We start from the raw sequence: 26,350 nt of genomic DNA on the forward strand, positions 1-26,350 counted from the left end.
TGTCTGTCCTTGTCCCACCTTCCCCGGGTCCTGGCTACACTGTCACTGCTGGCCCACCCTGGGGACCTAGAGGCAAGACCTGGCTCCAGGGAGAAGCTGTGGCAGAGCAGGACTGCACCCACTTTGCCCCCAACCCCAGATACATTCCCACATGGGGTGTCCTGACAACATGAGGGGGGGCCATGCCTGCTGCCATCTGGATGGGGGATCTCTCCTGGAGTGGGACTCTCCACCATGTGAGTGATGTGTGGGGGGTCCTGGAGGACATTGTTGGGCTGGGAGCAGGACACACGGGGGGGCCCTCCTGGACTGCACCCTCATTCTGGACACGTCCCTTCCAGCCGGGGGTGGGACAAGCCCCATCTTGTCCTCCTGCCCTTCTGGGCTCTGGGGTAACCAAGACTAGGAGCCAGGCCAGTACCTTGGCCTCTGAGGCCCACCAGTCCCCTGAGAGCCGTCCTTGGGCCACACGTGGACGTAAAGGTCACAGACCACGAGTCCGTCCCGGGGCCCGCAGTCCTACAAGCTTATCAAATTGTGCAGAAGTTACTTCTCTGCCTGAAGGCCTTGCTGCCTCTGGGAACCTGGCCCTCCCTGTGGGAGCTCAGGTGGCTTCTGTACAACACCCACCCCACCCTTCCACCACCCCCACCCCGGGACTTGGCAGCTGGAGTGGGGTGGAAACCCTGTGGGGACAGTCCCAGGACCTCTAACTTCTCCCCTCTGGGCCTGTAGGTGGCAGTGGGACACCAAGGGTCCTTAGTCGTCACACCAGGCATGGGTTCACCCTGTCACTTGGCCTCCTTCCTGGCCTCCCACCCTAAGCGCAGGGTCCCCCCGCCCACAGCCACACCCCCTCCATCCCCCAGAAGGAGAAGGGGGTGCTGGCGAGCAGGCCCCTTCAGTGCCCTGGGGCTGGGCAGGTTGGTCCCTGGGGGTCTCTGTGGCACCCCACACACCCTCACCACCAGGAGCGAGCTTGTCCCTTGCTGCTCTGAGTGTAAGAGGGGCTGCATGGAGCCAAGATGGGATTCTCTGGGAAGAGAAGTCTCCTGGGGTGGCCGTCCTCTACTCCCCACAGGAGACGGGGGTGAGGGCAGGATTTCTCACCTCTGCCCTCAGGGCCAGCCTTGCGTCTCCCAACTGCGGGCTCCACTCTGATCTAGGACTCCATCTTCCTGGAGCCTGAACGGGATTTCTGCCTTGGGAGACCCTCCCTACAGCCACACAAATTTCAGGTGGAGGGAAAGCAGGAGAGGATGGGCAGAGCGAGGTCCCGGTCTGGGTCTTGTTCACCTTGTCGTGGAAATGGAAGGTGTGTGAGGAAGGGGGTGGGGGTGGACACCGAGGTCACTGGCCCTCCAAGGCCCCATTCATTCTGGAAGCTAAAGCAGGCCCTCAGGGAGAGAAAACCCTGATCCTCCCCACCACCCCCCCACAAGCAGGGCACACAGAGTCCAGCACCACTCATGAGAAATAAAACAAACAAACATATATTTTTGGGAAACAATAAAAATTGTGGCACGGGGAAGTCATTAGCACACAGAGGATGTGCTAATGTGAGAAAAAAATGGGCTTTCTTTGCATATACTTGATTTTTTCTTGAAGGAAATCTTTCTGACCAGGAAATATGTGTGAAGCATTCTCTGTCTGATAGTTTGAGACGTATTTTCGAAGACTGCATGTAGGATAATGGTGAACTCGACCTGAGACACCTGCCACCATTGGCCGGTGCTGGCTGGGTCTTCCTGGGGGCCCCAGGTCCCTGGGGAGGCTTCCCCATTCGCCATTCCTGTCTCTGGTCATCTGGCTCTTGCTGGGGCAGCTATGACCCTTGGGGGTACCTTGCTGATTGGAGGATATCCCTCCCATCACTCTCTTCTGGTCTGTGGAGGCGAAAGCCCTGTGGGGGCAAGAATGCCTATGTACTGGGGCCTGCAATCCCTTGTGCTGATATATCTCTGAGGTCCGAGTTCCTTGGTGGAGTCCCAATTTTTCCACCAGGATTTGTCCCACAGCTGTCACGATCGTCTGAGTTTCGGCAGCCCTGTTGTCCATAACCGATCTGCTTCTCACTGGCACCCAGCTCTGGGCAGGAGCTGATGCAAGCTTGCCTTTTTGAAGGGGGCCTTCCAGTCCTTTGCTTTTTTTGTTGGGGTTAAGGCACTGTATAAAATTCCTCATCCTTTGTCTAAAGTGGCTTTCCGGAAACACATGTCCCTTTTCTGGTGGCATGAGCCAGAGGTATTTGCCCCCAAGGCTCTCTCCTGATCCTCTGGCCTGGGAAGGGTGGACTATCTCGCTAGCTTGGGAAGCTCTGATTTCCAACTCTTCTGCACACCTGTCTTCATTCTCTTCTGGTTTGGGTCTCTTCTGGTCCTTTCCCTCATCAGTGGTCTCACTGTTGCTCTGGCTTTCACTTGGTTCCTCAACCTTTGGTCCACAGGGCTCTCGCTGCCCCTCACTGCTCGATCCACTTGAGCTAAGGTTATGTGACACCGGGGAAGCTGGTGTCTCTCCACTGGCACTTTCCATTTGGGAAAAGGAGGGTGACTCTTGAGTGGTCAAGATGTCTTCAGCAAGAACAGCATTAGTGTGAGAGTCTGGCAGGAGCACACTGGTGCCACTGTCTTCAACAAGCACACAAGTGGCAGAGTCTGGAAGAAGGATGTCACTGGGAGAATCTTGAGGAAGCGCACCAGCGGTATGGTCTTCAGGCTGGTTCTCAGACTCTATCTTCTCTTGGAGCTCAACCTTATTAACCTTTGAATTAAGGCTTACCTCCTCTGGATCTTCAGCAACCAACACTGTAGATGGTGAGAGGCCTTTCCTAGCACCTGGATATCCTGATCTCCTCAGATCCACATAAATGGCTGGTTTGTTGGCCAGCCCACTGGGTCTTAAGACGACTTTCCAAGAAGAGGCCTTCTTGGCCTCTATCGCCTCTGTGGACCCTTCAGACCTTGGAGTTTGGGACCTGAGCTTCATCTTCAGTGTTGCTAGCTTGTCTGGTGAGGCCTGACCCCCACTCTCCTCTTTTAGCTCATTTCTGGCCATTGCTAAACTTGAACTTGGTTCCAGGTTGTCTTTCTTGGCCCCCATAACAGTCTTGCTGTGCAGGGTTCTGTTTGGGAGGCTGAGAATGGAGTCCTGAGAAGGTGATCTGCCCTCCTGTCTTGATAAAGACGTCTCTGAGGACTGATGGCCATCACCAGGTGAAGTCCCTCCCAGGGCCTGCTGGATTTGCTCACATATGGGTGAGGGAACAGGCAGGGGACTCTCTGAAGTGGGATCAGACTTTTCAGTTATACCCTTCTTTCCTGGATGGGGCTGAGGTGGTTTCCCCAAGAACTTGTAAAATTTGGCTTTTGAGGGGGCCCCAGGTACAAAGGTGGCTGAGCACGGAAAGGGGGGCTGGGGAAAGGGCAAGTGTTGAGCTTCACGTAGTTTGAGATCTATGGGCTCAACAGTTTGGAGAGATAGGTCCCACTTACGCCTCACTCGAAAACTTATGATGTGTGTTTCCAGCTTCTGCTGAGTGTTAGGACAAAGGAAGGACAGCTCATGGGAGGTGTTTATGCAGGGCTTCTGACCCTTCAAGGGTGCTAGATTTCTGATAGCCATGTGGGGTTGCGACTTGGGAAAAGCATGGCTGGCCACAAACCAGGATCGACGCACAGTCACAGGGATCAAACCCTTACTGATCTGTCCCAATTTCCTGTGCAAATGAATCTTTAAAGTCTTTTCTAGATGTTTCTTATCTGGGCCCCTGGATAAGTATTTTCCTGGATCACCCTCCAAGGCCCTTATCAAGGGTCTTCCAAACTCCTTCTCAGAGTTGGTTCCCAGAACCTTCACTGGGAACCTAGCTGAGATTCTGAAGAGACCTGTTGGTGTCCTCTTCAGACACTGCCCTAGACCCTTACCAAAGTTCTTCTCTAGTTGGGGTCTTGCTTGATACTTCCTGTGGTATCTGGACCTGGTCCTCCATGTAGCTTGGCTGCTTTTGCCTTTAAACACAAAGGGCCTTGACAGCCCCTGCTCTCTCTGTGCCTTACTCACCCCCGGAGATTCATCCTGAGGCCACCTCAGTTCCAGAGACAGCTGAACCTTGTGGGGCAAGCTGCTTTGTTGTTTATCCCTGCTGAGCTTCCTCTGAAGCTGTGGCTTCTGGATATTAAAGATGACAAAGTCCCCGTGAAAGGTGGAACCTGATCTGTGGGCCTGGGAGGCCTGGTGGTCCTCCGGAAGCTTGGGAAGGACTTGGCTAAAGAATTTTGGAGATCTTTTCTCCATAGTGGGTAAAGTCTTCCCCCTTCCTTGTTGCTCTGGCAACAAAGGCCACTCCAGATGTTGCATTTTCGTTGGGATGAAGGATCGTGTCTTATTCTGGGATGTAGGACAAGATACCCCACTGATCCTCCTCTGGCATTGGAGAGAAGGTGGTCTTATTGGGACACAGGGTACAATGGGGACCTGGGGCTGGGTCAAGTTTAGGGTTGAGGGTTGGGGTTGGATCCCACACTGGAGCAATGGTGGGGCATGGGAAAACTGTGAAGATATTTGATCCTGGTTTGGAACTGGCAAGCAATTAGAGGTCCCATTGAATAAAACAGAAGGAACCTGTAGTGGAGAAGAGTGAGTAGACAACAAGGCAGTGGCCACCAGGGACTCACTGTGCAGAGAGGGGAGACCCCAGAAGAGCTGGCTGCATTTCCATTGCAAGCGGTCTTCCAAGACCTTGGGAGATGAGAATGGCTGAGGTTGGGCCAGTGGCTCTGCTTTGTTTTTCATGTTCCAGAATGATGGCGGGGTGGTGGTGTTCTGCTCAGCACCCAACAGTTTCCACAGAGTCCCCCAGAAGCTCACGTGGTCGTCTGGGCACCACTGTTTGAAAACTGACCCAACCTTTTCTTTCTCCTTCCAACTCTTCAGTTCTACCCTTTTGCTGATTAGTAGTTCAAGGAGCTTCTGGACATCCGGATTGACAAACAAAGGGTTATGAGTCTCTATCTGCCTGTTAGTAAGACCACCCCAGAACGAGGCATCTGGTGGGTGGCAGCACACATGTTCTTGCTGGCACTTGTGTTGTAATGTGCCAGGCAAGAACAAGGACTTGGTACTTTCCCACCACCAGGACAAGGATAAAATGGGGTAGCTGGCATGGCCAAGGCCTGAGATGGCTGGAATGAGAGAGGCCCAGTAGGAATTACCTGGAAGAAAGTTCTTTCTCACTGTGTCCGGTAGGATTTTTTTTAAGTTAGTTTGCTCTTCTTGGGGTCTTGCTGGCAGGGTGGAGGCCAGAGGCCGAGGGGGCCCTGTCAGCGGAGCACGAGCAGGTGATGAGGCCACGGCAGGAGCAGCGTCTTCCACAAGCTCCCTGCATGGCTGATGGGCTCCAGCTGGCGTCTCTCGGCGCACCTGCCCTGGGGCTGCTTGATGTAAGGACTGGTGAAAGCCCCCCTGGTCAGAGAGCCTCGCCAGGTAGCTGCGGGAGACAGGAGGGGTGAGCTGCCCCTGCAACAGCCCAGGGCTAGGAGGGGACCCCACGGCCCTCCATGCCCCACAACCACGTCACAATGCTCCTGCTCTCCCTCAGCCCAGGGCTTTGGTCACAGTCTGTGCCATGGCTCCTCCCAGCACCCCCCCAACAGCCCCAGAGGCCATTCCCTGCAGCCCCAGGGGTCACACCATAGACTCAGGGAGGCCCACCCAGGGGAGAAGGGGGCAGATTCTTTACCTTTGCAGAAGGGAGACTAAACTGTGGACCTCTTCCAGGTCGTGCAGGCAATTTCTGCAAGCTGGAAACAGGAGACTGGGTCACAGCAGAAGGCGGGGTCCAGGGATCTTACGGGAGGCTGGGTACAATGTCCCTTTAGGGGAGACCTTTGGGGGATTGGACTTGGAAGCCCCAAACAGCACTGTCCAAGGCCACATGCCCACAAGGTGATTACAGGGTTCATTTTTGGGATCGCTTTGTCCTTTCCAAAGTGTTTTCTCACTCATGACCTTGCTGGGGGAGGAAGGACAGCATGGCCTCACAGAGGAATCTGAGCAGAGTTGAACAACTTGTCCACAGTAGGAGCAGGAGGTCCCGGCCCCAGTCCAGGCCCTGGGGCCCCTGCTGGGTGACACCCGTTTCCAGCCCCTCAGGGCTTTGTTCTGGCACAGAATCTGGGAAGCCTCTGGGTTGTGCTCTCCCTCCCAGGAGCCCCCAACCTGCCACCCAGGGCTCTGTTTCCTAAGGGATGGGCTCAGGCCCTGGTGTCCTGGAGAAGGTGGGGCTGGGCCTCAGAGCAGGGGGCACAGTGTAACTGGGGCACGCAGGAGTGAGTGGTGGATGCTCACCTCTCAGAGCCTGGCTTTTCTGGCTTCTGTTTCTCCTTCTCCGTGGCTCCACTGGTACTGAGATAAGAGAACATGGGGAGGCTGGGACCCCCACCCCAGCAGCAGGTGCTCGCTGCTCATGAGTAGTGTGACTTCCTACATTTAACTAAGGGGGGTGGGCTGTGATTTTCTTTCGTTTTACTCATTTCCTTTTCAAAATGGATACAAATGTTTCCAGTTTTCCTTCTTTGAGGAATGTACAGAAGGATTTTTTATGTGAGAAGTTTGCTACTGTTTCTCTGCTCAAGAAACACACGCAATCTCAGACCTGGTGGCACAGCTGGACTCTTTCACATAGGACCCCACTGTTCAAGGCCAGAGCCCCACTCTAGCTGCTGCTTGGGACCTCCTGGGCTCAGTACTGCCCTCAATCAGCCCTGAAGGGGGAACATTCACCTGAAACACCTGTCGTGGGATGGCGGCTGGTGACCCGGTATTCAGGGGGGCCTGACCTCCGCTAGAGAGGCAGCTTTTAGCCTCCAGTCCTCAGCCACCGGTCACTGTGTTTGGGACGCTGTCCTGGACCCCTCCACCACACCTGGACTCCGGCCCGAGATCTTTGGGGAGAAATCCTCATGTCCCTCTAACCCCTGCCCAGTCTGGCTTGTCCTGGATGGATGGTGGTCTACTATCTCCTAAGAATTCTATTCTTTCCCATCTCAGGAGTCTCTCCAGTGACTCGGAAAAGTGGAAAGAATAATAGAAAAGAAGATAGAATCACACTCTGCTGGGTCTGGGCCCAGGGTTCCTTACCTTCCTGCTCTTCCTGTGTTTTTTGCCTGGTGGTAAGGGCGGATCAGGCTGGTAATAAGAAAGTAAGAAGACGAAGAGCCCCAGTCCACATATAACAGCAAGGATGGCATTAACTGCCCAGATAGTGGGACTGGAGCTCAGCCAACCATTAATAAAGAATTCCTGAGGAAAGAGATAGTTTTCCATCTCTTTCCTCATCACACATTTCCTCACAGACTCATCAGTGTCCAATCTCACTGCTGCCCTCAGGCAACTGAGCCCTGAGAGTTAGTGACCAATCACACTGCTGCCCTCAGGCAACTGAGCCCTGGGTGTGGAGGTGCAGACACAAGCCTCACGCCCACATCACAGAGCTATTGTCTGGTCACAAAGGGCTCCTGAGGGAGGGGGAGGGGACAGAAGAGAAGCAGCCCCTCCCCCCACCCTGCAGCTCCATCCCTCTGCCCTCCCAGGCCTCCAAGTTCCTCCCCTCAAGAGACACCAATCTCTTCTCTGTATCTATGAATATGAGTTGTAAGGGCTTACTTAAGCAGAGGGACCCATATTGTTGCAGTGAACTTAGATTGACCCTGCCCCTCCCAAAGGAACTTCCTTGCAAAGCCTAGATACAAGGGCGGGTCAGGCCAGGTGAAGACATCCAATCAGAGGGGCGCGCATATATCCACTAGGGTAAGTTGAAATTCAATTGGCCACCCGTGTGTAACCTAGCAGTTTTTTTTTATGTGTGGCAGATCTAGCATGACTGTGTAGTTTTCTCTGTGTATTGCAATCTCATTGGCTACCTGTGTATAGCACGGCTAAAAGTGCCTCTATAAAAAAGCTGGTTTGTGAGGCTAGGGGGCTCAGTCTCGCCGGAGCAGTAAGAGCTGTCAGCAGGAAGAGTCATCGGAGAGCAGCCACGTCCAGAGCAACCTCATCCAGAGCGGCGTCCCCGGGGGAGTGGCCTTGCCAGAGCAGCCTCCCTCTCAGGGGAGTGGCCTTGCCAGAGCAGCCTCCCTCTCGGGGGAGTGGCCTTGCCAGAGCAGCCTCCCTCTCGGGGGAGTGGCCTTGCCAGAGCAGCCTCCATCTCGGGGGAGTGGCCTTGCCAGAGCAGCCTCCCTCTCGGGGGAGTGGCCTTGCCAGAGCAGCCTCCCTCTCGGGGGAGTGGCCTTGCCAGAGCAGCCTCCCTCTCAGGGGGAGTGGCCTTGCCAGAGCAGCCTCCCTCTCGGGGGAGTGGCCTTGCCAGAGCAGCCTCCCTCTCGGGGGAGTGGCCTTGCCAGAGCAGCCTCCCCTTCAGGGGAGTGGCCTTGCCAGAGCAGCCTCCCTCCGGGAAATAAGAGCTGTCAGTAAGAGCTGTCAGAGTCATCAGAGAATGGCCACGTCGAGAGGAGCCTCATCCTGAGCAGCCACGTCGAGAGTAGCCTCCCTCTCGGGGGAGTGGCCTTGCCAGAGCAGCCTCCCTCTCGGGGGAGTGGCCTTGCCAGAGCAGCCTCCCTCTTGGGGGAGTGGCCTTGCCAGAGCAGCCTCCCCTTCGGGGGAGTGGCCTTGCCAGAGCAGCCTCCCCTTCGGGGGAGTAGCCTTGCCAGAGCAGCCTCCCTCTCGGGGGAGTGGCCTTGCCAGAGCAGCCTCCCTCTCGGGGGAGTGGCCTTGCCAGAGCAGCCTCCCTCTCGGGGGAGTGGCCTTGCCAGAGCAGCCTCCCTCTCGGGGGAGTGGCCTTGCCAGAGCAGCCTCCCTCTCGGGGGAGTGGCCTTGCCAGAGCAGCCTCCCTCTCGGGGGAGTGGCCTTGCCAGAGCAGCCTCCCCTTCAGAGGAGTGGCCTTGCCATAGCAGCCTCCCTCTCGGGGGAGTGGCCTTGCCAGAGCAGCCTCCCTCCGGAAGTGGCCTCGTCTGGGAAGCAGCCTCGTCGGCAGCAGCCTCGTCTGGAGCAGTCTCGTCCAGAGCGGCCTTGCCGGGAGCAGCGTCATGGGGAGCAGAGTCTGCATTATCGGGGCTGTCGTCCTCGTAGTCATCATTGCCTCTTCATCGTCGGGAGCAGCCTCGTCCAGGGAGCGGCCTCGTCCAGAGTGGCCTCGTCTGGAGAGAGGCCTAGTCCAGAGTGGCCTCGTCTGGGGAGCAGCCTCATCGGGGAAGCGGCCTCGTCAGGGAGCAGCCTCGTCCAGAGCGGCTTTGTCCGGAGGGGCCCTGTCGAGGTCATCGTCGTCATCTCTTCGTAAGAGACAGCCCTTACCAGTTGGTTCGATTTTCCATGCTTGGCACGAAATAAAGCTTTGCTTGACTTTCGCTTTGCATCAGTCTCGTTCCTTTGATCACAGACCCTAACATTGGGGGCTCGTCCGGGATCAAAAGACGAGAACTGAGCCGGCATCGGAATTTCAAAAGGCCTCTGGAGGTATTAGGAATTTGTCTGTCTCTCTGGTCGCGGAGCTCCAGGATAGGCCTCTGGAAGTATTGGGATTTTGTCTGTCTGGTCGCAGAGCTCCAGGATAGGCCTCTGGAGGTATTGGGATTTTGTCTGTCTGTCTGGTTGCGGAGCTCCAGGGTATAGCCCACCGGGGAGAAGCTGGACGCGGCCATGCTCCCCAGGGCTGGAGAGGATGCGGGGACGCCCCATCCCTCTGCTGGTAGATCGACGGGGGGTTCGAGTCCCCCTGGGCGGTCGGGGGGTTCGAGTCCCCCTAGATGGTCGGGGGGTTTGAGTCCCCCTGAGCGACCGGGGGGTTCGAGTCCCCCTGGGCGGTTGGGGGGTTCGAGTCCCCCTGGGCAGTCGGGGGTTTCGAGTCCCCCTAGATGGTCAGGGGGTTTGAGTCCCCCTGAGCGACCGGGGGGTTCGAGTCCCCCTGGGCAGTTGGGGGGTTTGAGTCCCCCTGAGTGACCGGGGGATTCGAGTCCCCCTGGGCGGTTGGGGGGTTCGAGTCCCCCTTGGGCTGTCTCTGGGGGTTCGAGTCCCCCCTAGGCGGTCATCTGGGTCTGTAGGGGGCCGGGTAACCCCCATCTGTAGCGGGCCGGGTAACCCCCACCAGTGGGTGAGGGCAGCTGGGTCTGGTTCTGGTCTGTGGCTCATCTTGGCGAGCATCTGTGGCTCATCCCGGTGAGCATCAGTATGGGGGCCGGGTAACCCCTGTAGGGGCCAGAAAAACCCCCACCCACGGCAGGCTCTGGATGAGGACCGCTGGGTTTGCGGTTGTCTCTGTCTTGTCTTTTTGTTGTCTGTTGTGTTGTTTGTTATGATTGAAGGAATGGGGCAAGCAGAGAGTAAGGGGACTCTGACTTTCATCTCTCCGTTCCTCATAATAGATGTGGGGCTTCTCCCTCACTCATTTCGTGTGTTTAGGGCTATAACTGGAACCAGCTGGGCTTAGTCTAACTCGAAACAGAGACTTTAAGGAATGTTCCCAAGCAGCTGCCGAAACAAATTTTGTTTTGGGGACCTTCCTTGCTTTCTCTGGCCCGACGTAGACTGCCTAGCCCCTCCCACTTGCTGGCTGGGAAAGCATGGCGTCTGAAGTGGAATGGGCCCAGGTGGAACATGAGGTCTGTTGGCGGAGGGACGGCTGGGCTGATGGTTAATTGTCTCAGGGTTTTAAAGGGTAATTGTTAAAGTAGCTTTCAGAGTCTTTGGTAACCTGAAGCTTTGAAGCTTTGCTTGGATGACAAATGGGATGAAGTGCTAGGGCACTGGTTGCTGAAACTGGGTTGGTGCTTTTGAAATCTGTTGGTAAACATGTTTTGTGCTTAACTGCTGTTGTAACAGCTCACAATTGGTTTATATTTAATCTTCAGTAGAGGTTAAGGTATTTCTAAGAACGCAAAATTCTGTTAAGTGTAATTAAGACTGATGGGAATGAGAAAAGCAACTCTGTTTGTAAAAAGTAGGAGATATGTAAAAGAGAAAAGACCTGATGCCTCATTCTGTTTGAATAAGAGAGAAAAACAGCCCTGAGGCTACTGTCGGAGCTAGATCCATTCGTGAAGAATGGAAGGGGAGACTGATTGCCTCCCATTAGCCAGGGATACCCAAAGGGGGTGGTGTCCAACCTGTTTGAATCTGAAGAGTGCCTGACTGTGTGGATGTGTTTGTATGGCTCCACCGCTTCAGCTACGGAGTCTGAGTGGGCTGCACCCTGAGTCTCGCGGGGCGTCGTATGGCATAACGGTCATCTACTCCACAGAGTAGCCTGGTCCGGGGTTTATACGGACAGACCTTAGCTAAGACGCTCCTAAGTTCCCACGAGGGATGCAAGCAGGACAGCATCTGAAAGATCCCCCTCCCTTTGTCTACGACATCATTCACGATGGGAGGGAAACCCAGAAAACTCATATCTTAAGACTGCACCCTTAAAAATAAAAGGGAAGGACACTGGTATAGAAAAGCTGGTTTTCTCTCTGTTTAAAAGGGCAAAGTTTTCTTCGGTCAATTGAAATGTAAATGGTTTTCTCTTTGCCTGCTCAGAGTTGTAAATGAGTTCTCTTTGGCTCATAAGGCTTCCTCGATATGCTAAGTTACACAGGGAGTACTGCCAAATCAATGATAAACCTTGGGTTACATTTGGATAAATGCTGTAACTACTCCAGAGGTTCTATACATTTCCTAAAATTTCAATGTTTTGATAAGGGTCATCACTTGATATTTAACCATATCTATTCTGAGTTTTTTTGTCATTTGTAATTGTTTAAATTCTCTTGTAAGATGAATTCCGCCCTAAAGGAAAGTTAAATGGGAGCCGTTCAGGACAAATACAGGTCTTTGATATGTTAAAATCCTGGGAACTGAAATGGGTAAAAATTCACAGACGTAAGGGCTGCATTTGGACTAAATCAGAATTAGTAACCTGGGACTAGATGAAACTGAAGGTAAGGAGAGCTTACGTTTCTTATGAGTCGTCAGGAGCTTTCCTAGAAAGGCTAATTGAAGCCTACAAAATGTATAGCCCGATCAACCCTGAGGCACCCGAGAATCAGAAGGCAGTGAATCTTGCGTTTGTCAGTCAGCCCCAGATATAAGGAGAAAACTTCAGAGAATCAAATGATTTGAAGGGAAGAACCTGACTGAGTTAGTGGGAATAGCAGAAAAGGTGTTTAACAATAGGGATGCACAGGAGGATGAAAAACAGACAAAAAAACTGGTTAAGGTTTTGGCATTGCATCAGGCGGGGAGGAGACGGCTAGGGGATAGTAAATGGAAGGAAAAGCCTAAGCACAGAGAAGACAGGCAGGAAGACTTAGGTTCAGATCAGTGCACCTTTTGTAGGTAAAAAGGACATTGGGCCAGGGAGTGCCCCAAAAGGAAGACAGCAATGCTTGCCACCAGGGACTGAAGGGGCCATGGTTCGGAGCCCCTCCCCGAACCTCGGGTAGAAATTGAAGTGGAGGGGAAATCAGTTGATTTTTGGTAGACACGGGAGCCCAATTTTCATCATTACTTAAACCTATGGGAAAACTATCTGGAGAGGAAGTTTGGGTACAAGGAGCAAACGGCACAGAGAGACATAAATGGACAACAGAAAGGACTTTGAATTTGGCCTCGGGAATAGTTAAACATCGATTTTTGGTCCTCCCTAATGCCCCATATAACTTGATGGGAAGAGATCTCCTCCACAAGTTAAGAGCTGGCATTCAGTTCTCGGAAGGAGACATGACTGTAACCTTGAGACAACCCACTGTTCAGGTGCTTATGGCAGCAGTAGATGAATATCTCCTTTATGAGCCAGTCTCAAAACCAGAGGAGACGAAGGAGGGGAGCCTTCTTCAAATCCTACAGGACGAGTTTCCCCAGGTCTGGGCAGAAGGGAAGCCCCCTGGTTTGGCCAAGAAACAATCTCCAGTGGTGATACAACTAAAGGCGACAGCTACGGCTGTTCACATTCGGCAGTATCCTCTTCCCCGGGAGGCAAAGGAAGGGATCAGAAAACACATTAACTGCCTTCGAGGAGACAGGATTCTAGTTCCTTGCAAATCTCCATGGGACACACCTTTGCTGCCTGTCAAAAAGGCCGAGACTAGGGAGTGCCGACCCGTCCAGGACTTGTGGGAAGTTAATAAATGGGTTGAAGATATCCACCCGACGGTGCCTAACCCCTATACCCTACTCTCCCTCTTGGGCCCCAAAAGAACTGTGTATACCGTTTTAGATCTCAAGGATGCATTTTTCTGTATATCTTTAGCAAGGGAATCCCAGCCCCTTTTTGCTTTTGAGTGGTCCGACCCACAGGAAGGATTCCAAGGCCAACTCACCTGGACCAGACTTCCCCAAGGGTTTAAGAATTCGCCAACTATCTTCGACGAGGCCCTACATGAGGATTTGCGTGAGAACTTCCAACCCAGGAGTCACAGTTACAGTACGTTGATGACTTGCTAATGGCAGCTGAGGACTATGTGTCATGTTTGCGGGGAACGAGAGCTCTCTTACAGACTGCAGGAAAAAGGGTATCGGGTGTCAGCGAAGAAAGCACAGCTCTGTCAGAGCCATGCCACTTATCTAGGCTTTGATCTCCACGAGGGAGTGCGGTCACTGTCTGAATCCAGGAAACAGGTGATCACCCGATACCCCCGCCCCACTACGTCCCGGCAAGTGAGGGAGTTTCTTGGGACGGTGGGCTACTGTAGGCTACGGATACCGCGGTTTGCGGAGATTGCCTGACCTCTCTACGAACTGGCAAAAGGAGGGCTCACTATGATAGAGTGGACAACTGAGGCAGAAGGAGCATTTCGGGAATTACAAACAGCCTTACTGAGTGCTCCAGCATTGGCCATCCCAGATGTTACCAAGCCCTTCCACTTGTATGTGGATGAAAAAGCAGGGGTGGCCAAAGGAGTTTTAACTCAGACTCTAGGACCCTGGCAAAGGCCAGTGGCCTATCTTAGCAAGAAACTAGATCCAGTGGCAGCTGGGTTTCCCCCTTGCCTCCGCATAATTGCTGCAACGGCCCTCTTGGTCAAGGATGCAAGTAAATTGACTTTGGGTCAGAATCTCATCGTAACCACCACGCATGCTATTGAGGGCCTTCTCCGGACTCCACCAGACCGATGGATGATGAACACCCGGGTGACGGGGTATCAGGCCCTCCTCCTCAATGAACCAAGAGTGACCTTCCGGCCCCCAGCGGTGCTAAATCCAGCCACACTGCTGCCTGAGGAGCTGGCTGACCATCCACACAACTGTGGGAAGGTCCTAACCCAAGTCACAGGAATAAGGTCGGATCTCAGAGGCATTCCCCTCCCGGATGCCGAGATGACTCTGTTCACAGATGGGAATAGCTACATGCTCAATGGAAAGAGGTATGCGGGGGCTGCGGTGGTTTCTCCTGAGCAGGAACTCTGGACAGCAGCATTGCCACATGGAATTTCGGCACAAAAAGCGGAACTGATTGCACTCACTAAGGCGCTGCAGATGGCCAAAGGTAAAACTGCCAACATCTATATGGACAGCAGGTATGCCTTTGCTACCCTCCACATACATGGGGCTATTTATAAAGAAAGGGGCCTATTAACAACAGAATTAGGAAAAGTGAAAGTTGTATGAAGTGGTAAATGTTAGTCTTACATGCTCAATATAACATAGAAACTGGTTGAAAAGTCAAGGATTTGACCATTCTCCAAAGAAAAGGGGGGAATGTAAGGGCTTACTTAAGCAGAGGGACCCATATTGTTGCAGAGAACTTAGATTGACCCTGACCCTCCCAAAGGAACTTCCTTGCAAAGCCTAGATACAAGGGCGGGTCAGGCCAGGTGAAGACATCCAATCAGAGGGGCGCGCATATATCTACTAGGGTAAGTTGAAATTCAATTGGCCGCCCGTGTGTAACCTAGCAGTTTTTTTTTTTATGTGTGGCAGATCTAGCATGACTGTGTAGTTTTCTCTGTGTATTGCAATCTCATTGGCTACCTGTGTATAGCCCGGCTAAAAGTGCCTCTATAAAAAAGCTGGTTTGTGAGGCTAGGGGGCTCAGTCTCACCGGAGCAGTAAGAACTGTCAGCAGGAAGAGTCATCGGAGAGCAGCCACGTCCAGAGCAGCCTCATCCAGAGCGGCATCCTCGGGGGAGTGGCCTTGCCAGAGCAGCCTCCCTCCGGGGAATAAGAGCTGTCAGTAAGAGCTGTCAGAGTCATCGGAGAATGGCCACGTCGAGAGCAGCCTCCCTCTCGGGAGAGTGGCCTTGCCAGAGCAGCCTCCCCTTCGGGGGAGTGGCCTTGCCAGAGCAGCCTCCCTCTCGGGGGAGTGGCCTTGCCAGAGCAGCCTCCCTCTCGGGGGAGTGGCCTTGCCAGAGCAGCCTCCCCTTCAGGGGAGTGGCCTTGCCAGAGCAGCCTCCCTCCTCAGGGGAGTGGCCTTGCCAGAGTAGCCTCCCCTTTGGGGGAGTGGCCTTGCAAGAGCAGCCTCCCTCTCGGGGGAGTGGCCTTGCCAGAGCAGCCTCCCTCTCGGGGGAGTGGCCTTGCCAGAGCAGCCTCCCTCTCGGGGGAGTGGCCTTGCCAGAGCAGCCTCCCTCCAGGAAGTGGCCTCGTCTGGGAAGCAGCCTCGTCGGCAGCAGCCTCGTCTGGGGCAGTCTCGTCCAGAGCGGCCTCACCGGGAGCAGCGTCATGGGGAGCAGAGTCTGCGTCATCGGGGCTGTCGTCCTCGTAGTCATCATTGCCTCTTCATCGTCAGGAGCAGCCTCGTCCAGGGAGCGGCCTCGTCCAGAGTGGCCTCGTCTGGAGAGAGGCCTAGTCCAGAGTGGCCTCGTCTGGGGAGCAGCCTCATCGGGGAAGCGGCCTCGTCAGGGAGCAGCCTCGTCCAGAGCGGCTTTGCCCGGAGCGGCCCTGTCGAGGTCATCGTCGTCATCTCTTCGTAAGAGACAGCCCTTACCAGTTGGTTCGATTTTCCATGCTTGGCGCGAAATAAAGCTTTGCTTGACTTTCACTTTGCATCAGTCTCGTTCCTTTGATCACGGACCCTAACATGAGTTTTGTTTTGTTTTGTTTTGTTTTCAATTCTAAATACAAGTGAAACCATATGGTACTTGTCTTTCTCTTATTTTCTTTAACATAGTATTCTCAAGGTTCTCCATGTTACCACGACCATCACCATTTCATTATTTTTTATGGCTGAATAGTATTGATGTGTGTGATATCTTTATCCATTCACCCCAGTGTACATGATTCATTTAAAACTGATGTTTTCTTATTGACTTTCTGTGTGGATGACTTTTCCATTGATGTAAACTGTTGAAGTTCTATACTGTGGGGAAGCACGTGTTTAATGGTTTTGATGTCATGACCTTTTTTAAATATAAATCTTTCAACTAATTATTGTAGTTTTAGTTAAACATACTATTTTTATCTTCACTATAGCTTTATAAATGATTTACCCACTACCTCTGCTGTACATATACTGTATGTTGCATTTGCCTTTATGATTTTATTTTTATGTATTTTCTTGTTAATTATGTCATTTCTTTTTAGTTTAAATAAGTCCCTTCAACATATTTTATAAGGCCAGTTTAGTGATAATCAAATCCTTTAGTTGTTTATTTAGATAATTCTTAATCTCCCTATTAACTCTGAATGACCACCTTGCTGGGTAGAGCATTCTTGGTTGCATGTTTTTCTTTTTGCACCCTGGAAAGAAAGGCAGATTGCAGTCAGCCAGCATTTTTTTCTTGTTTTTAAAAACTTATTTTGTGAGGGCCTGCATGAGGGCCTGGTTAGCCAGAGGAACTTACTTTCAAACCCTGCATATAGGGGCAGGCCAGGCCAGATGGAGACATCCAATCAGCGCGCCACACATATATTTACTGTGGTGAATTGAAATTCAATTGGTCACCCATATTGCCGACCGATCATGACTGTGCAGTTTTCCCTGTGTGTTGCAATGTCATTGGCCACCTGTGTGTGGGCCAGGGTCAACCACCTCTATAAAGGTTAGTCTGTGAGGCTGGGTGATTAGTAGTAGTAGTAGTCATTGGGGTAGTCATTGGGGTAGTCGTTGGGGTAGTTGTCGGCCTTGTCGGGGTCATCGTCTGGGGAGCGGCGTCATCCGGAGCGGCATCATCTGGGGAGCGGCCTCATCTGGGGAGCGGCCTTGTTGGGGTCATCATCGTCGCCTCTTCGTAAGAGATGGCCCCTACCGGTCAGTTTGGTTTTTGATGCTTGGCATGAAATAAAGCTTTGCTTGATTTTCGCTTTGCATCAGTCTCATTCCTTTGATCACGGACTCTAACATTGGGGGCTCGTCCGGGATCAAACGACGAGAACTGAGCCAGCATCAGAATTTCTGGGAAAAGCCTCTGGAGGTAAGACCTTGGGATCCTGTCTGACTGGTTGCGGAGCTCCAGGGTATAGCCCAGCGAGGGGAAGCTGGATGCAGCCATGCTCCCCAGAGCTGGAGTGGATGCGAGAACGCCCCTTCCCTCTGCTGGTAGATCGATGGGGGGTTCGAGTCCCCCTGGGAGGTCACCAGAGAGTTCGAGTCCCCTTGGATGGTCAGGGGGTTCGAGTCCCCCTAGGCGGTCAGGGGGTTCGAGTCCCCCTGGATGGTTAGGGGGTTCTGGTCCCCCTAGGCGGTCACCAGGGGGTTTGAGTTACCCTGGGAGGATGGGGGGTTTGAGTCAGTCAGGAGATAAAGAAAGTCCCCTCCAGTGGCAGGTTCTGGGTAAGGATCACTGGGCCACCGGTTGTTTTTGCTTTGTTTTTTTGTTGTCTGTTGTCTGGTTTGTTGGGGACCAAGAAAGTTCCCACCAGCAGTGGGCTCAGGATGGGGATCGCTGGGCCTGTGGTTGTCTTTGCCTTGTTTTTTTTTGTTGTCTGTTGTGTTGTTTGTTGTATTTGGAGAAATGGGACAAGCGGGGAGTAAGGGACCTGTGACACCCCTAGGTCTCGTTCTTGAACATTTCAAGGATTTTCAAGGTAAAGTCACCCAGTCAGGTGACAAGGTTTACCCAGGAAAATTAAAAACACTCTGCCAATTAGAGTGGCCCACTTTCTCCACAGGGTGGCCCACAGAAAGAATATTTGCCTTGGCTCAGATCTATTCTATCCTGAGTGAGGTCTTTGATCTTCATCGAAACCAAATACCATACATTGTGGCCTGGCGATATCTGATAGAAGAGCCACCATCATGGCTCAAGTCCCACCTTCCCTCTGCTAACAAAACCATCTCTCTCCCTCTAAGGCAGGTCAGAGCACCAAAACCAGAACAGACAGATGAGGGGGAACCAGGGAAGAAGACCGTCCTAACTCCATTGAATGTGGAGGAGGTGGAATTTCCCCCCCCCTTATCTGTCCCCTAAACCTGACTCTTGGTCCCGAGATGCCCTTACCAGTCCACCTCATACGTGGTTGGGGTCTGCCTATGGGACCACCAAGCAGAGAGACTGCCCTGATCTTTCCCCTTTCCTCTATCCCCCTCTGCCTCCCTTTACCTCACTGGTACTGTCAGCGCCAATGCTGCCTCTCTGTGAGGTTGCTCTACCAAATGGGCGAGGGTGCCCCCACCTAACCTATATCCCTTTCTCCTCTTCTGACATCTATAACTGGAAGGCCCAACACAAATCCTTTTCTGTCCACCCTCAGGATTTAATTAGTCTCTTGAAGACTGTCTTTCTTACCCACCAACCTACCTGGGTGGATATTCAACAGCTCCTTATGGCTCTCTTTAATGCGGAAGAGAAGGATCGCATCATGAGAGAAACCCATAAGGTGATAAGCGAGAGACTTGGCAGGGACCTCGATCCCTGCTGAATGGAGGACTACTGCCCAAGGGAACCCCCCGACTGGGATCCAAACTCCTATGAAGTTAAGGAGAGCTTACGTTTCTACCGCCAGGCTCTACTGGGAGACCTCTGTGCGGCTGCAAGGAGACCCATAAATTTATCTAAAATTAGTACAGTGACTCAAGGTAAGAATGAGTCTCCAGGAGCTTTCCTAGAAAGGCTTATTGAAGCCTATAAAATGTATAGCCTGATCGATCCTGAGGCACCCGAAAATCAGAGGGCAGTGAATCTTGCTTTTGACAGTCAGTCAGCCCCAGATATAAGGAGGAAACTTCAGAAAATTGAAGGATTTGAAGGGAAGAATCTGACTGAGTTAGTGGGAATAGCAGAAAAGGTGTTTAACAACAGGGATGCACAAGAGGATGAAAAACAGGCCAAAAAACTGGTTAAGGTTTTGGCATTACATGAGGTGGGGAGGAGACAGGTAGGGGATGGTAAATGGAAGGAAAAGCCTAAGCACAGAGAAGGCAGGCGGGGAGACTTAGATTCAGATCAGTGCACTTACTGTAAGGAAAAAGGACATTGGGCCAGGGAGTACCCCAAAAGGAAGACAGCAATGCTCGCCACCAGAGACTGAAGGGGCCATGGTTAAGAGATCCTCCCCGAACCTAGGGTAAAAACTGAAGTGGAGGGGAAACCAATTAGCAGATCAAGCCGCAAAGCAAGCAGCCCGAGAAACAGTACAAGAACTGGTTACACTCCTGGCTCCAGCCCTACCAGAAAAACAGAACTATTCAGAAGAAGATTTAAAGTATTTACAAAAATGGGTTAAATTGGACTATGAAGGGGACTGGGCTAAGACTAAAGCAGGAAAAATAATTCTTCCTCAAAGACTAAGTAAGAAGTTAGTAGACCAGATACATCAGGGTACTCATTTGGGGATATGCAAACTGAAGGAGCTTTTAGGCAAGCAGTTCCAGGTTTCTAAATTAGGTCGTATGGTTTAGGATGTAGATGATAGATGTGCTCAATGCCAGGCAGTTAATGTGGGAAGAACTAGAATGGGAAGAGGGAAAAGAGAAAGAGGTAAGGAACCAGGAATTTATTGGGAAATAAATTTTACAGAAATGAAACCCGGAAAATATTGGCACAAGTATATGTTAGTTTTAGTAGATAACTTTTCAGGCTGGGTAGAGGCTTTTTCTGCCAAACATGAGACAGCAGGAGTGGTAGCCAAAAAGCTACTAGAAGAAATAATTCCTAGGTTTGGGCTGCTTCTCGTGATTGGGTCAGACAATGGCCCTGCATTTTTTAGTTCAGTCTCACATGCATTGGCCAAGGCCGTGGGCACTAACTGGAAACTACATTGTGCCTACTGGCCCCAGAGTTCCTGACAAGTAGAGAGAATGAACTGGAATCTTAAAGAGACTTTGACAAAGCTAATTCTGGAGACTGGCGGTGGAAGGGTGGATCTCCTTCCTTTCGCCCTCCTCGGGGCATGGTGTACACCCTATTTAAACAAGGTGACCCCATTTGAAATAATGTGCGGGAGACCCCCCCCAACTCTGTCCTCAGCTACAAGAGGCTGACCTAGCAGAAATGACTGATCAGTCTGTACTCCAGTCACTGCAGGCATTATAGTCTTTTTTTTAAAAAAGCCCACGCAGGGATCCGGACTGCCTACACTGGGACAGAGACAGAGGTGGAACCACATCCTTACCAACCCGGGGACCTGGTTTGGATACGTCACTATCAAGTGGGAAACTTGGAGCCTCGCTGGAAGGGACCATTTACTGTCATCCTGACCACCCCCACAGTAGTAAAAGTAGAAGGCATTAGGGCCTGGATTCACGCGGGTCACGTCAAACGAGCTGAGGATGAGGACGCCCCCCAGAGATGGAAGCTGCAGCCGACGGACCCTGCTGGCCGTGGACTAAAGCTAAGACTAAAAAAAACTGTGAGTTTACTGTTACTCCTATTGTTACCTGTTTATGTAAAGTATAGGCAGGAAATTAGAAGAACGAAATTAGGAAAAATGTAAAAGATTATACAAAGCAGTGAATGACTAACTCATCTGCCGACTGTGCACTACTGTTACTTTTTGGCCCCTGCATTATAAACACTCTAATGTCATTTGTACCAAAGAAAATTAGAGCGATAAAAATGTTAGTCTTACATGCTCAATATAACCCCTTACAACAGGAGAACATAGAACTGTCTGAAAAGTCAAGGATTTGACTAATTTCCAAGGAAAAGGGGGGAATTTGAGGGCCTGTTTGAGGACCTGGTTAGCCAGAGGAACTTACTTGCAAAACCCGGATATAGGGGCAGGCCAGGCCAGATGGAGACATCCAATCAGTGGGACTCACATATATTTACTGTGGTGAATTGAAATTCAGTTGGTCATCCATATGGCCGACCAAGCATGACTGTGCAGTTTTCCCTGTGTGTTGCAATGTCATTGGCCACCTGTGTGTGGGCCAGGCTCAACCACCTCTATAAAGGTTAGTCTGTGAGGCTGGATGGGGGGAGTAGTAGTAGTAATTGGGGTAGTCGTCGGTCTTGTCGGGGTCATTGCCCGGGGAGCGGGGTCATCTGGAGCGGTGGCATCCAGAGCGACCTTGTCCGGGGAGCGGCCTCGCTGGAGCAGCGTCATCCGGGGAGTGGCGACACCCAGGGAGCAGCCTCGTCTGGGGAGCATCTTCGTCCAGAGCGGCATTGTCCACAGCGGCCTCGTCCGGGGAGCAGCCTCGTCAGGGTCATCATTGTCGCCTCTTCGTAAAAGATGGCCCCTACTGGTCGGTATGGTTTTTGATGCTTGGCGCAAAATAAAGCTTTGCTTGACTTTTGCTTTGCATCATTCTCATTCCTTTGATCATGGATCCTAACAATTTGTTTGGAAGAGGGATGAAAGAGAGAGAAACTGAAGCAGACTGAGCAGGGAGCCCAAGGTGGGACTCGATCCCACAACCCTGAGATCATGACCTGAGCAGAAACCAAAAGTTGGACACTTAACCAATTGTGCTACTGAGGAGCCTCCCTCAGCACTCTGAATACGTCACGCTGCTCTTTTCTGGCCTGTGAAACGTGGGCTGAATAACCTGCTGGTAGCCTACTGGGTACACTTCCCTGCACATAATAAACGGCTGTTCTGCTGCTGCTTTTCATATTCTTTATCATTAATTTTTGACACTCAAATTATAATGTGGCTTGGTGTTGGGGTCTTTGAGGTGTTTTTTATTTGTTTGTTTGTTTTTCTCATTTGAATATCCCAGTGTGGTGTTTTCTTCCCCAGGTTAGGAAAGTTTTCAACCATGATTTTTTCAAGTAAGTTTTCTGCACCTTTCTGTTTCTCCCCTCCCTTTAGGACCTCTTTAATTTGAGTGTTTTCCTGATTGATGTCACATTAAGTTTCTTAAGTTATCTTTAACATTTTAAATCCATTTTTCTTTTTGTTGCTCTGTTTGGGCAGCTTTGTGTTCCACCTCAGAGACTCTTATCTTCTGTTTCATCCAGTCTCATGCTGAACCCCTTTAGTGTAGTTTTCGGTTTAATTATTGTATTCTTCATCCCTGTCACCTCTGGTTGGTTCTTTCACACACTTCCGGTTGCTGGTGAAGTTCTCCCTGTGCTCCTCCATTCTTTCCCCGAGTTCCATGGGCATCTTTATGACTATCAAATTGAGTTCATGTAGATTACTTATCTCCATATCATTAACGTTTTTCTGAAGTTTTGTCTTATTCTCTTATTTGGAACATATTTCTATTTCCTCATTTTGCTTGACTTACTGTGTTTCTATATATTTGGCAAAACAACTACTTCTTCCAGTGATGAAAAGTTGCCATGTGTGGGAGATGAACTTTCTCGCTTACCCTTGTCCTGGTTCTTAGTTGTCTCCTAACCTTTGTGATTGTATAAGCAGTCTGATTTATTTCTGATCTGTCCCCAAGACCTGTCAGTGTTCCAAGGAGAGGAATCTAATCTAACACTTCGTTTAGCTGATTGGAAGTCAGACTCTCAGGCTTTTAAAGCTTTTAAAGTGTGCAAATATATATAGTCTTGTGGGGTGACAACTGCAATCTCAGTTGGACTCCAGATTGGGAGATCTGGAGGTGTCCCTGGTGACAGTTTCAAAAATCAGGGCTCCAGATAAGTGTATAAGCTCCTTTCTGGGATGTTTGGTAGAGGCGTATTGAGGCAAAGGGGGTGAGCAAGGATGGTCTCTCTCCACTTACATTCTCTGGGAGCACCTCTGTAGTTTCTAGATGTCTGGGAGACATGAAGCTTGTCCCTCAGGTTGAAGGTCCAGGGTAAGTAAAAAGGCTTTTTTCACAGGAAGACAGCGGTTGTGTTTCGGCCTGCTGTCTATGCAGTGTCCTGGTGTTACCGGTCTGCCAAACGTGTCTTTGCATTTGTTATAGTTCCCTGGAGCTCAGGAATGCCAGCCCCCTTGGCCACCAGACCCAAACAAATAAGGGGAATCCCCTGTGTGGTTTTCACATGCCTACTGGCTTTAACAGGGAAGCTGGTATGTGCAGGGGGCAAGGCATGTCCTCTGGCTTCAGAACGAGAACAGGAAAATGCCTTGAATGCATGCACTCATTGATTTCAGCTGTGCTGCGAGAGAGTGCCCTATCCCAGGCCCGAGGTTGGGGGCAGGGAAATGCCATGACTGCTCACACTAGTCTGCCCTTGCGGGAGTGAAGAATTGCTGCTGCCACCCACTCTCTCCAGCCTCAGCAAGGCGGTGGGACCATGCTGTGACTGCGAGCCCTCACCCTTCTTGTGTGGCAACCAGAAGGTGCTGTGTCACAGTGTGCCTACCTTGGCTAGCAGGGTAGGTGGAGAACACACAAATGGTGTCTGCCAGAGCCTTTGTCTCCAGAGAGACCCCTGACTCTCCCCTACTCCTCGGGCAGATACCCTCAGATGAACAAATGAATTTTTTTGCCATACAGTCTAGGCATTTTAAAAAGTGGTGCTTTTGAGCAGGATCCCAGGATGAGTGAGACCAAACATGAGCTCTTTAGAAGGAGAACCTCAGTTTCCTATAGTACTTTGGATCCCTCATCTCCCTTGGTTTTCTAATCCTGGCATCTCTAGGGAACTCATCTCTCTGGTGCAGATCCCAAGGGTTGGACTGCCTGATATGAGGCACCACTCCTCACTTTTCCAGAGGAAGCACCAGATTGGTGAGATGTCTCCCTATTGTGTGCTGGGCTCTGGGGCTTAAGTTTTTTGTGAAGACCACATCTCTGCATCTCTTACCTGTCTCAATGACATTCTTTTATCGGTTGATTGTCATCCAGATTTCAGATCTTTTTCACAGGGTAATGATCCTTATGTAGCTGTAGATTTGATGTGTTTATGTTTATGGGAGATCAGTTCAGGATCTTCCTTTGCAGCCATCTTGAATCCCTTTCCAGAATACATTTTGATAGTGTTTTATCAGACAAGATAGTCCTTTTCCATACTATTTCCTCAGCATCTAACAGGTGTATTATGTAATGGATTTTTCCTAAAGTAATTGCTCAAATCTATGAAATGGTATTAGTTTTACTCTTCCTGACCTGTTCTGACCTTTAAACTCTCTGAGTCCTAAATTCATGTTGCATTTCTTTCTAAGATCCTGGGAGGTGTACCCATTTTAAAAGCCTTTATTTATTCAATTATTATTATTATTATTACCATTGACATTTACTGTTATGTCTCAGCACAGGCACTGATTGATGGTGGTGTTGTATGAACGTCCTCCCTGCTTCTTAACTACACTTTATGAGAGTAATGTGAGCCTTCTCTTTTTGATAATTTACTGTATTCCCCCCTGGGGACAAAGTCGGGAGTGAGTCTACTGCTGTAAGGCCAAAGAGCATGATTGATAGTATGGATATAGAACAAGCCAAGTCATGGGCCTTGTGTGCGTAATGGGTTCTGTAGGTGAGGGACACATGGGAGTGACATGAAGGGAGAGAACTGAAGTGACACGAGGAAATAATCTATTTTTATCTTCTCTAATGGCACCAGCCTGGATCAGAAAATTTCAGAGCACACAGAACCAGTGAGTCAGAACTCATATTGTATTTATACTTCCATTATTTTCATGTGAGCTCTTGGATCATGATTTATCAGAGATTTTTTGAGACATTTTTATGGATAAATGGAAAGTGTTTTTGACAGATATCCGTCTAATAAATGACTTCAGAGACATAGAGAGCTGGAAAGAGCATTGTTGGAAATTAGTTACTTTTTGTAAACCTAGCAGAGAATTGATGTCACAGGAAGAAGAAGCAACATGAAAACTAGAGAGTGACAGGCACTCACTGGGAGAAGTAAGAATGCAGCATTATTCAGGGCAGACACAGACTGAAGAAGTTATAAGCTCAAACAAAGATGAAACCAGGAAATTTTAACAAATTGAACAACGACACAAACAAGCACATGTTGGATCAAATTCCAAAGAATAAAATAAATGTCAATGAGTCCATATGAAAAAGTAAATAACAGAAAAATTATTCATGATATAGATACAGATATTCCTGCCGCCAAGAGGTAGAGTTTAATTCCCTTCCCCTTGAGTGTGCACTGAATTTAGTGATCGGCTTCTAGCTGATAGAGAATTGAGGGGGAAAAGTGTAACTTTTTAGCAGAGAAATCTGGTAGGTGCCATCTAAACCCCGTGATCAAGCTAACATCCCCAGTGATTAGTCAACCTTCTGTCATGTACGTCCTGATATGATGCATAAAAAGGGGACTCACCTTTGTGGTATACTTCCCCCCAAACATAACCCCAGCCTAATTAATAGAAAACATCAGAAAAATCCAAAATGAGAGAACTTCAGATGTGAAAAAGTCTTGAAAAAGAAGAAAGGGCTGTGGGAGTATCACAGATTGAGGATGAGTAAGCTGATACATAACTAAATTCTATGTGTTATCCTTATTTGGATTCTGGGAGAGACAAAGGACATTAGTGGAAGACACTGGTGAAATCAGAATAAAATCTGTAGTCAACAGTGGTACCGATGTTCACTGCTCAGTATTACAGACATAACATGGTTGTATAACATGTTGACAGCAAGGGAAGCAACTTCCAGAAGTCATCACTTTTAGCCTTACAGTAAGAAAAATCAGGACAAACTGGAAATCAGTAGCTTTTCTTGGGCTCTTCAGAGAACCAAGGCTTCAAGACTAGTTGCCACCCTGAAATTTAGAGAGGCAGCCATATCCAGAGAGACAGGTGCTGAGCCTGTGAGTGCCTCCTGAGACCCATAGCAGGCACATTGGAGCCACAGACGTGTGGGGAGATTTACATGATATTTTTCACAAGTGGCTGGAGGCTGGGTGTGACTCAGTGGGAAAATCCTGGGGGCCACCATTTTGGGACCTTCTCCATCAGGACCCCCATAAGTTCTCATGGTGAGGATGGAGAAAGGTGCCCTTGTGGCTTTGGAGGGGGGTGAATGAGAGAAGGAGATAGTTGGGGCATAGGAATTATTTGGAAATATGTCCAGAGCTTTCTATAGAACAGAAGTGTGCTCTCCAGGAGAAAGAACCTG

At 50.6% G+C, this 26,350-nt stretch overlaps 1 protein-coding gene across 1 annotated transcript; it reads right to left on the minus strand.

Moving 5' to 3' along the window:
• Positions 1 to 1,929: 1,929 nt before the first annotated feature.
• LOC308342635 (spermatogenesis-associated protein 31E1-like) lies at positions 1,930 to 16,913 on the minus strand (the record flags this gene model as incomplete). The annotated part of the gene is made up of 3 exons (XM_080803221.1): positions 1,930 to 5,488; positions 5,741 to 5,801; positions 16,910 to 16,913. Coding segments are annotated over 3 exons (3,624 nt in total), but the record flags the coding sequence as incomplete, so codon positions are not given.
• Between the last annotated feature and the right edge of the window lie 9,437 nt (positions 16,914 to 26,350).

Source organism: Martes martes (assembly GCF_963455335.1).
Source record: "Martes martes genome assembly, chromosome: 5".
In the NCBI taxonomy this organism is placed as follows: domain Eukaryota; kingdom Metazoa; phylum Chordata; class Mammalia; order Carnivora; family Mustelidae; genus Martes; species Martes martes.